Raw genomic sequence first — 12,085 nt, forward strand, 5'->3', positions numbered from 1 at the left:
CACAAGATTTTTTTAGATCTTCCCATCGTACAGCTGAACACATTAAATAATAAAACACTTTGAAACATATATAATTTTTGTATGGATGAAAAACTGATGGCCAGAAGACCTACATGTCAAAACTATCGGGCAGGCGACCAGCCAGGGGTCAGATCACGGCGTCAGATTAAAAACGTCTGCATCAATTCTTCTTCGTCGTTCACTAGATGGAGTATTTCAGCATCTGCATCAATGACCACAGACCGAGGCCTGGGAACAACACGATAAGTGTAGAGATTTTTTTTTATTGTTCATAAAGAACAACTACTCACATTGCTTTCCATTCCTGATGGGGAAGTACTCCATCTCGTAAAGCAGGATCTTGCCGTTGGGCTGTACGGGCGGCAGGAAGGTCACGGTGATTTGTCGCAGCGTGATATTGGTGAACTGCAGGGGGCCCGGAGCGGTGGGCACTGTGGGAAATCAGATTTAGATTCATTAGATTTTACGCTCTCAACATTTCCATCAAATACACAGAAACGGAAGATTACATTTTTGAAACTTTTAATTCAGCACAAAACAACACATTCACAAGAGCCTTGACCTATTGTTGTTAACTGTTTATTTTCAGCTTAATCAAAAAACAAGAATTGTAGATTATTGGGACTTTTAATTATTGACAAAACTTCTTCTTCTTCTTCAGCGTTCCAGAATTGTCTGGTTACGTGTGAGCTCGTTTGCCCATTTGGGTTCTCCACACTATACTCTGAGAGCATTTATAGTCAGCTCACTCCGCTTTCGTTGAGTAGATTGACAAAACAAAATGTTACATTTACAGTAAGCCGACCCAGTGGTCTTTTAAGTAAACAGACAGACACTAATGATACAAATAACGAACTGATCAAACCTACAGGGCTGGTGACAAGCATGCTTTACTAGTGTACACAACACATTGTCTAGAACTAAAACAGAAAAACAATGGTGACTGCACTTTCTTTTCTTTCTTTATTTGGTTTTTGACGTCGTTTTCAACCACAAAGGTTATATCGCGACGGGGAAAGGGGGAGAGATGGGATAGAGCCACTTGTTAATTGTTTCTTGTTCACAAAAGCACTAATCAAAAAATTGCTCCAGGGGCTTGCAACGTAGTACAATATATTACCTTACTGGGAGAATGCAAGTTTCCAGTACAAAGGACTTAACATTTCTTACATACTGCTTGACTAAAACCTTTACAAACATTGACTATATTCTATACAAGAAACACTTAACAAGGGTAAAAGGAGAAACAGAATCCGTTAGTCGCATCGGGTAAATTCTTCCCCCTAACCCGCGGGGGTCGGTGAATTCTTCCCCCTAACCCGCGGGGGTCGGTGACTGCACGTTAGAGCGAGAAATAAAAAGAAGAAAAAAAATACTGTACTCACCTATTAACAAAAACAACAAAGTCACAATTTGGTAACTTTTTTGTCCTAGTTAATATGTAAGTACAGTATGTTTTTTTTGGTCTTTTTATGAAGAACTAAAAACTGCTGAAAACTAACTGACCCCCTTCAGACGTCCTTGCGATGACGAGACCGCTACGGGGTCCCTCGCCCGCCAGGTTGTAGGCTTGCACGGAGATGAAATAGAAGGTGAAGGTCTCCAGTCCCTCGAGCAGGAAGTGCGTCTCTGCTGATATCCGCTGCTCCTCCACTTCGTTGCCGCTGTTGTTTTTGTAAAATAAAACCTGCACACAGACAAAGGACAGCTCAGTATTCAATACAAGTTTATTGTCTGAATGCAGATCAAACAGAAATGTGCCATTCGTTATTGTATGTTCTTGCATAGATTACAAATTATGTGATGATGATTTCTGCTGGTGTTTTGTTTCATTGTTGCTGGTGTTTTTGTAAAACTGAACATTTCTTTTTCTTTATTTGGTGTTTAACGTCGTTTTCAACCATTCAAGGTTATATCGCGACGGGGAAAGGGGGGAGATGGGACAGAGCCACTTGTCAATTGTTTCTTGTTCACAAAAGCACTAATCAAAAATTTGCTCCAGGGGCTTGCAACGTAGTACAATGTATTACCTTACTGAGAGAATGCAAGTTTCCAGTACAAAGGACTTAACATTTCTTACATATACTGCTTGACTAAAATCTTTACAAAAATAGACTATATTCTATACAAGAAACACTTAACAAGGGTAAAAGGAGAAACAGAATCCGTTAGTCGCCTCTTACGACATGCTGGGGAGCATCGGGTAAATTCTTCCCCCAACCCGCGGGGGGTAAAACTGAACATACACACACACACATCAGTATTACATATATATGTATGATGCTTAATTCTGTGTATACGTTTGTCACAGCGCTTTTGCTTTCATAATGATGCACTATTCTCACACTGTTTTATCCCTTGGCAGAAATCTTTTTAAGCATGCACGCCAAACTCTTAGCTGAGCTAACAGGAAAGATTCTAGATCTCAATTTGCATGTTAAAATCTGTATACGCGACATCTATCTTTTACATATATGGGGCAAACATGGCAGATAGGCAATGACATATATATATATATTCCCCATTTTGACAAAAATGTGTAGTATAGAACAGAGAACAGGTAGGTCACAGGATTTCTTCTTGTCGATCACTCAGATGAAAACGCCGAATCTCCGCGCAAATGTTGCCGTGCGCTGTAGGTCGTCCAGACTGCCATAGAGCTTCCCTTGCACCGTGGTCGCCTCCGCCGGTCACAGGATTTGAAAGGGAGGAGGATTTGGTACATTTTCAGTACGTACCTCAAATGTACCTCAAACATACCAAATCTATACCTCCTGCAGTATAAAATAGGTATACTGCATTTGGGTAAGTCAAGGCAGATAATAAGGAAAACAGCATATATACCTTGTACCCAGAGAGTCCACCGTTCTGTGTTTCCGGGGGTGGAGCTACCCAGGTCACTTCAATGGAGGAGGAGCTCTTGTTGGCGGCCTGTACGTTGCTGGGACTGGCAGTGGGTGCTGGCAACAACAGGGTTTGGAGTTATATTGATTCGATGGTGTGATATATAAGTGATTCAAGAATGGGTAATAGTACACGCACATGTACATTTGAGCATGTGCGGGAGCAGACAAATGCACATGCCCGCACACACACGCATGCACGCACTCTCACAAACACACCCTCTCCGTGTATCTCTCTCTCTCCTTGTTGTTTCCTTTACTTGTTTATTTTTTAGTCATTTTAGACTAAGTCCCTCTTTAGGGTGAGGGCCGGATGTAAACAAGCAGATCACTGCTTACTCTATTACCCTCGTCAAATAAAGAATTGTTCTTGTTCTCTCTTTCATGCCCTCCCCCCACACCTCCCCCCCCCCCCTCCCTCTGCTCCTCAACTTGGGACCAAGCCTGTGGTGTACAGACTACTATGGCCAGGTAAGAGTGTGAATAGTTAATTCAATGCATATCACTATGTGCATAAAGCTGCAAAGCTGTTTACATGAAATCTCATACCAAAGAAAATTAATCTTTGCACTTGTCACATACAGCAATTTGTTTTTGATATTTTTATCAAACTGAAGGTAGCTATGCAGCAGAAAGTCCAATAAAAACAACAACAACTGGATTTATCAAAACTGTGACATGCTGAAAATCATTTAAACTTGTAGAATTTTTTAAAGATAAATCTGCAAACTCGAAATGTAAATAATTTCAATTTCAATTCATAGTCCTGACCCTGCTATTTCTTTTCTGTTCATTTTTAGAAATACTCTGCTACATGCAGTTAAGAAATCTAAACACTCTCTGAATTACTTATCTTAAATACAAAGAAAGTATGGCTTAAACGTTAATACATTTGCAACAGGAACTGTATACAACAAATACGATTTGAACAAATGGTACAAACACCACATCACATTCAGACAAAATTAAGTGGGTGAATTTGAAGCAAGTGGGTGAAACAATTCAGCAATCTTAACACCACCACAAATAACACCAAATGATTACATCTTACATTGATGTCTTTCTGCAGGATAGATGTATATGATACATGTATATAAAAACATCAATTTTGCAACAATTTCCACTTCACAGCCAAAAGCTAGTAAAACATGCGTGATACTCAACTGCACAGAAGATGGATGTTATTTTCCTATTGTTCAAGTGACCCAGGAAACTGATATCTTTATATATTTATAGATTAGCAACCTATCATTATTGTTTTACCTTCCTCACTTACATGAGTGACCTGTGAGGAAGAAGCTTTTTCAACCAGTCATTATTCCTAACCTACATCGTGACCTGATTTTTTCAGCAACCCACGCCGATTCTCACCTGCCTCTCCTACATAGATGGTGGCAGGGGTGCTGGGAGGCCCCCTTCCCTTGATGTTCATGGCCAGGACTTGAACCTCGTAGGTCTGCGAGATAACCAGGTTTGGCAGGAGCACAGAGTTGGTGTCGAACTCCACCGGCTCCTCCTGAAAGTCTTGCTGCTGCACCTGCCGGAACTGCACCACGTAACTTAGCAACTGGCCGTTCCACGTGTCCTCCGCCGGCGTCTGTGAGGAGTAGCAGAGCTTGTTACACGCTGTGTTTTATTGTTGGTTTCTCTCAGATTTTATTGTCTAAATATCTGTGGGGGCAGCAGAGATTTGTGGTTAGCTACAAGCTGTGTTTTACTCTATGTTTCATTGAGAAATGTTTGTGTCTACACATCTGAGGGGGTAGCAGGATTTTCTGGTATGTTTTGTGACTAGTTATAAGCTGTTTCGTACTGTTTGTTTCACTGACAGACCTGTGCACACTCACACCGCTCATCAGTAGTAATCAAACCAAATTTCAGTAGTTTTTGTTTGTTTGTTTGTTTGTTTGTTTATTTGTTGCTTAACGTCCAGCCGACTACGCAGAGCCATATCAGGACGAGGAAGGGGGGGATGAAGGGGGCCACTTGTCAAGCGATTCCTGTTTACAAATGCACTAACCCATTACTTGTGTCCCAGCAGGCTTTAGTAAAACTAAATTAATACCTACTGGAAGATTACCAGTTTCCAGTATGTTAAAATAGGCTTAACCTATCTACTGCTGGACTTACATCAGAACACTAACAGATTAAACTATACATGAATCGCGAGACAAGCGGCAAGAGAAGAGATTTTTGGAAAAAATACAGGTGAATGAGCAAGAAGGCAGAAAAAAGAAAAGAATTCATGAAGAAAAAGAGAGCATGACAGGAAAGAGGAACCAAAAATCTACCTAACAGCAAACTAGAAAGCTCCTGCGGTTCCCAAAACAGGAGGGGCTTTTAATTTCATAACCGCAATGCCCCACTGCGGGCCAGTAGTTTTTAAAATGTTTCAGTAGTAAGCTGTAACAACAGTTCAAGACATAATTTTGCTCACAAAGCACACAAACTGAAACACTATGACGCAGTAGAATGGGAATTACTATTTATTAACAAGCCAAGGTGAAACATCAACACTGTTGTAACATTTGTTCTGAAAATGTCTTTGGTCTCGTCATTTGGACGCTGGACGAACTAAGTCTAAGAACAAAGACTCAATGCTGAGAACACGCGCGCTTCCGGTAAATCGGAAAACATCTTTTCAACGCAACGGCCAACTAATTGGTCAAAACATCTTAAAACAGAAAAAGGTACAATTTTTTGTGTGTGAGTAAAACATCAGAATTTCGGAATTTTAATTAAAAATCGGAGAAATTACGGAGAAACCGTAGATGTGCACAAGTCTGCACTGAGAATGATTGGGATCTACAGTGAATACCTGTGGGGGGTAGCACGAGTTTTGTTGATTGATACCAGCTGTGTTGTACCGGCACGGTTGGCCTAGTGGTAAGGCGTCCGCCCCGTGATCGGGAGGTCGTGGGTTCGAACCCCGGCCGGGTCATACCTAAGACTTTAAAATTGGCAATCTAGTGGCTGCTCCGCCTGGCGTCTGGCATTATGGGGTTAGTGCTAGGACTGGTTGGTCCGGTGTCAGAATAATGTGACTGGGTGAGACATGAAGCCTGTGCTGCGACTTCTGTCTTGTGTGTGGCGCACGTTATATGTCAAAGCAGCACCGCCCTGATATGGCTCTTCGTGGTCGGCTGGGCGTTAAGCAAATAAAGAGACAAACAAACAAACCAGCTGTGTTGTACTGTAAGTTTCATTGAGACATTTTCGTCCAAATTTGTATTCGGACTCATCTCTCCACACTGAATAAATTGTGCACTGTGTGGAACCATTCGCCAGGGATGCCATCTGACGTGACCGTGTCTTAGGATGATGAAATGCAGCAGGTGTGACAACTGTTAATCGTCTTTTTATAAGAAAGGTTTCATTATTGGCCACAACTCAATCAGCTGAACAGATGTGACAAGACCACACTGCAAGCCACAACAAGCAGCAGGACTGTGTCAGGACAAAATAATGATTCACAACAGAAAATGGGAAGAAGCTAGTTCACACTTAACCAACTTCACAAAATTCAGCATGGGCAAAACATCTGAATACAGCCACAATCACCAGGGTGACAATCATACAAAAACATGCAGATTTAAAAAAAACCGCTGCAACTGATTCCTGCAGACTAACAGCGTGAAGCCAGAATCAAAGAAGTGGTAACACTGAGATGTGCTGAAGCAAGGCACACAACTTGACACCAAAATACTGTACGCAAAAATGATCTAAAAATGTGAGTTTAAAAATGCTCGATAGTTTCCAATATTTTACGAACTGAAATCTCAAGCGTATTCAGATTTGAAATTCCTCAGCTTTTGGTTCAGGTTTCTTTTGACTTTTTAATTCTTTCAAGCATTGCCTTGCATTATTTGGTTTGATTTGCTGCTATTATATTCTTACCAGTTTCTACTGTTGCCAAGCTGTGTGCTTGTGAACTGATAATTTGTTGTCTAAAATGGTTTGGGAGACCACTTCTATTGCTAAACAAAATATTCACCAGCCGAGGATAGTGTTAAATACACAAACTGCTGCTTCTTTACAATACTTTAAAAACAGCTTTCAGTTTCATTTTCTTTATCGGCTTCTTAGTTAAAAAAAAAAAAAGAGAACCTACCAAGGTGCTAAACACGACTGCTTCTTTAAAGTCCTTGGAAAGAAAGCTTTTATTCTTGTTCATGTTGTCATCAGTTGAAAAAGAAAATACAAGCGTTGAGTAATTTAGCTACACTGACAACAACTCTTGACTGCATACAACAAAGCTGACAGCATGTGCAGACCTCACACACAAAGCCACAGTCCACCTTCACAAAATGTTCACCACAAACTCCGACCAGGATCAATACAATTTTGTTAACGTCCTTCTGGGGTAAACAATCATGCACTGCCATCACAGATCTGTCCGGGCTCTTACACAGGAAAAAAAGGATCCTTCCATTTGGACACATACCAAATATCAACAGCCAGGCTGATACCTGTGCAAAGCTAGAATATCTTGCTGAAGGATTTTGAAGATTGACATCTGGGTGTCAGGTTAACATTCATTCAGTATAAGAAAAATCTGAAAAAAATCTCATTTTGCACAGAAAACAGCCAAGCTGTAGCTTTTGGGTATGTGACCAAGTGGAGGGGTGCTCTTACCCTAGGTAAAATCCTCAACAGATCTGTGCTGATTTACTAATGATCTACACCAGAAGGCATGTGTATCTTCAATCAAACCAGTGTACCCATTTCTAGATGGACGAAGGCAGGCGGACTCCAGGGCCCTCCTCCGAATAAATTATAGGCCTGCGCGTTAAAGACGTAGGTCTGCCTTGGCGTCAGGCCGTCATTGATATTTTTGGAATACACACTGTCGGCCGCTACATAACGCCAGTTATCGTGACCCTCCACTACAAAGCGCAGACGGTAGCCTTCAATGTTCTCACTGTTCCACGAGCTAAAATGAGGGGGCTTGCAGCAGGAAAACAGGAAAGAAACAAACATGTACAAAGAACTTCAAAGATTGTTAGAGTCTTGTACCACACAGACAGAAGAAAACAAATGTTCAGAAAAAAATCATACCGAGAAAACTCAGTGACTTAATAGTAATTTGACCAGAATTTTAAACACAAAAATGAAGAACTGCCCCTTAGTTGCTTTTCTTAAAAAATTTACAACAAAAATATTAAAAAAAAAGAAAAAGAAATTGTATCATTCTAAAATCGTATTGAGTTTAGTTCTTACTCTTTCACTTGTGTACGCATACAGACTCGCTATATATGTATCAGGCTCTAAACACAACTTACCTGCCATGACGCTCGAATAGAAGTCCTCGAAAGAGCAACCACTCTGAGGTTTTGAGGCGCACCGTCTGGTTCTGCACATGTCAAACAAGTAGATGAAAAGGAAGGAAAGAAGAGAATAGAAGAAAAACAAAATTCAAGCAAAACAATTATTGTTACAGCTTCTGAAATGCTGGGATATGACACACAGCAATGCTCCACAGACTCACAGCCCCCCCCTCCTCTCTCTATCACAATGCATAAACACACACACACACACACACACACACACACACACACACACACACACACACACACACACACACACAGGAGACAGATTTTTCCATTTCATACAAAAAATAGACCCCCCCCCAAAACCAAAAACAAACAACAACAACAAAAAAACACAGCAGCAATAAAGCAAGATGAAGGAAGTGACTCACTGTCTGACTCAGTGATGGCCGAAGCAGACTCCTGACTGTAATCGCTCATTCCGATGTCGTTGGTAGCAGCAACACGAAATTGGTAGAAAGTGTTGGGCCGTAGTCTGCGTGGATGATTAAAGTGTCATTCAGTTTGAGTAAATCCAACAAATCAAACACCCTAAACACACACTGCTACCGTTCCAAAATCAAGAATGCCATTAATCTACAAACAGATAGACTCCTAACATTCTAGAATTGTATAAGAACACAAGAAGGTATGAATGACAAAGAACAAATGTTTATTTTTGAATGTTTTATGTATGTTTTATTACGGACACAAAAGCTCAGCAATGCAATTTCTCTTTTAGAGATTAATAAAGTTATTGTATTGTATTGTATTGTATTGTATTCAGAATGAAAAAACAAGAAAAGTAAGGTATTGGAACGTTTAATTATGACAAAGCAAAACCTTACGTTTGCAGGTCTTTAAAGTGATCAGACAAACAAACATGAATGGCACAGATGATGAACTTTGCTTACATTAGAAAGCGTTGCTGTTCTCAGTCTGGTGAGAATGATAGTCAAGAGGATTGAAAATGGACAATGCTCATGACTCTCACCACTTGCAGCCAATGAGCTTAGCAAAATATGAACTGAGCTGAACTGAACTTTATTTAATGAGGATAGATTTAAGGCTAGGCCTTTTCCTACAATCTGTCCTTGAACACACACACACACACACACACACACACACACACACACACACACACACACACACACACGAACACACACACTATCACTCTCCCACACACACACTCCCCCCCCACCCCCCCCCTCACACACACTTCCCCCCTCACACACACACTACCCCCCTCACACACACACACACACACACACACACACACACACACACACTCCCACTCCCACACATGCACACACTGACCCAGTGACAATGTAGGAGTTGGCCAAGGGGGGTATGGTCTTGGGAAATGTGGCCCACTCATGGTCCCTCCTTTTGTACTGGATGGTGAAGTTGCGCACGGGGCTGTAGTTGTCTGCCCCTGGCTGCCAGGTGATGCTGATGTTCCGCGCGTGGATCTGCAGGCTGTTCACTGTCGGCTTCCTAGGCTGGTCCGGTCGACCTGACAGTACAAGGAAGATTGTCTTTAAAACATGCTTCATAAGGCATTCAAGACCTCCCCAATTCAAGATCTTGCCACTGTAAAGACTCTCCTGGATCAGATGTTCTGTCAATGAAGCATGTAAACTATCAATTCTTCTTCTTCTTCTGCGTTCGTGGGCTGAAACTCCAACGTACACTCGTGTTTTTTGCACGAGTGGAATTTTACGTGTATGACAGTTTTTTACCCCGCCATTTAGGCAGCCATACGCCGTTTTCGGAGGAAGCATGCTGGGTATTTTCGTGTTTCTATAAAACCCACTGAACTCTGACATGGATTACAGGATCTTTTTCGTGCGCACTTGGTCTTGTGCTTGCGTGTACACACAGGGGTGTTCGGACACCGAGGAGAGTCTGCACACAAAGTTGACTCTGAGAAATAAATCTCTCGCCGAACGTGGGGACGAACTCACACTGACAGCGGCCAACTGGATACAAATCCAGCGCGCTATCGACTGAGCTACATCCCTGCCCTTAACATCAATTAAAGAGTGAAACTTTCCCTTTTTAAGACCTGATTTTTGGTCTTAAAATGTGGCCGTGGGGGAGGAGGGTCGAGGAGGTAAAGGGACCACTGTATTGGAAAGCACTCATATTGTTTTTTTCAAAGCCAATGCAAAGATAAATCAATCATTTATTCAATCAGAAAAACAGGCATCAATTCCACAAAACTTATGCGTGAAATCTTGCTTCCAACAGTATATCTTAAACTTGTGGTCCAGATATAATCTGCAGGTCTTTAGTTTTGCCTTCTCAGAATTTTTTTTTTCAAGATTGTGATTGAAATCCATGACTGCACCTTCCACAGGTGTTTTCATTTTTTTCATTTTCATTACTTTATTGTCCTATCGCTAGGAAATTTTGGGTCGCTTCATCCCAGTGGAAAACTAGTAGCAACAGAGTTGCGCTACCCAGGTGTGTGCGTGTTTAGATGTAATCAGCCACCTGCACTTATGGCAGAATGACCGAGGTCTTTTACGTGAACCATGGATACCGTCTGAGTCTGCACATAAAATTGACCCGTGTCCGTCCTGGCCCGGATTCGAAACCCTAACCCGCTGATCACAAGTCCAGTGCTCTACCAACTGATCTACCAGGCCCTGATTTCTGGTTCAGGTTTCAGTAATCCTCCTTTCACACAATAAAAATTACCTCTGTTGAGCATGGTCAAGACAGGCAAGCTGGCGGTTTCGCCCCATCCCAGGCGAGTCCTGGCCGTCACGGAGAAGACATACCGCGTCTCTCTCTGCAGGGCGTCAACGCTGTACTCAAAAATTCTGGGACCTAGCTCGCTCTCCAGTTCTGAGTTGGTCTCATCATGTTTGCGATAGGACACCTTGTAACCGGTGATGATTCCGTTAGGATCGCTAGGGGAGCTCCACACGATGATGGCTGAGGTGTACGTTACGTTGGGAAAGTAGATGATGATTGGTGGACCAGGCACTGTCAAAAAAAGGAAAAAAAATTAATGACAAAAAAACGCACACAAAAATCGTATTTGACTCTACTTCACAAGAAATAAACCAGTGCGATACACAAACACGGTCAGACAATCAGATACATACACATACCCTCTCTCCCCTCTTCCCCCCACACACACAACACATGCATAACCCCCACACACACCCAAATGCAGGAAGAACCCAAACAAAAACAAGTCGCGTAAGGCGAAAATACAACATTTAGTCAAGTAGCTGTCGAACTCACAGAATGAAACTGAACCCAATGCAACCCAGCAAGACAGTATACTCGTAGCATCGTCAGTCCACCGCTCATGGCAAAGGCAGTGAAATTGACAAGAAGAGCGGGGTAGTAGTTGCGCTGAGAAGGATAGCGCGCTTTTCTGTACCTCTCTTCGTTTTAACTTTCTGAGCGTGTTTTCAATCCAAACATATCATATCTATATGTTTTTGGAATCAGGAACCGACAAGGAATAAGATGAAAGTGTTTTTAAATTGATTTCGAAAATTTAATTTTGATCATAATTTTTATATTTTTAATTTTCAGAGCTTCTTTTTAATCCAAATATAACATATTTATATGTTTTTGGAATCAGAAAATGATGGAGAATAAGATGAACGTAAATTTGGATCGTTTTATAAAAAAATTAATTTTTTTACAATTTTCAGATTTTTAATGACCAAAGTCATTAATTAATTTTTAAGCCACCAAGCTGAAATGCAATACCGAAGTCCGGGCTTCGTCGGAGATTACTTGACCAAAATTTCAACCAATTTGGTTGAAAAATGAGAGCGTGACAGTGCCGCCTCAACTTTCACGAAAAGCCGGATATGACGT

The 12,085-nt window shown here is 41.5% G+C and overlaps 1 protein-coding gene across 1 annotated transcript in view; it reads right to left on the minus strand.

Moving 5' to 3' along the window:
* Window positions 1-303: 303 nt before the first annotated feature.
* LOC138957158 (protein sidekick-2-like) overlaps window positions 304-12,085 on the minus strand; it is a 66,554-nt gene continuing 54,772 nt past the window's right edge. Inside the window, exons 16-23 of the mRNA XM_070328319.1 lie at window positions 10,940-11,230; window positions 9,551-9,749; window positions 8,626-8,729; window positions 8,207-8,277; window positions 4,296-4,521; window positions 2,866-2,981; window positions 1,528-1,708; window positions 304-452 (exon numbers count right to left, since the gene is read on the minus strand). Of these exons, the coding sequence (XP_070184420.1) occupies window positions 304-452; window positions 1,528-1,708; window positions 2,866-2,981; window positions 4,296-4,521; window positions 8,207-8,277; window positions 8,626-8,729; window positions 9,551-9,749; window positions 10,940-11,230 (1,337 nt within the window). The remainder of the gene's footprint in view (window positions 453-1,527; window positions 1,709-2,865; window positions 2,982-4,295; window positions 4,522-8,206; window positions 8,278-8,625; window positions 8,730-9,550; window positions 9,750-10,939; window positions 11,231-12,085) is intronic.

This window comes from Littorina saxatilis, linkage group LG2 (assembly GCF_037325665.1).
Source record: "Littorina saxatilis isolate snail1 linkage group LG2, US_GU_Lsax_2.0, whole genome shotgun sequence".
NCBI lineage: Eukaryota > Metazoa > Mollusca > Gastropoda > Littorinimorpha > Littorinidae > Littorina > Littorina saxatilis.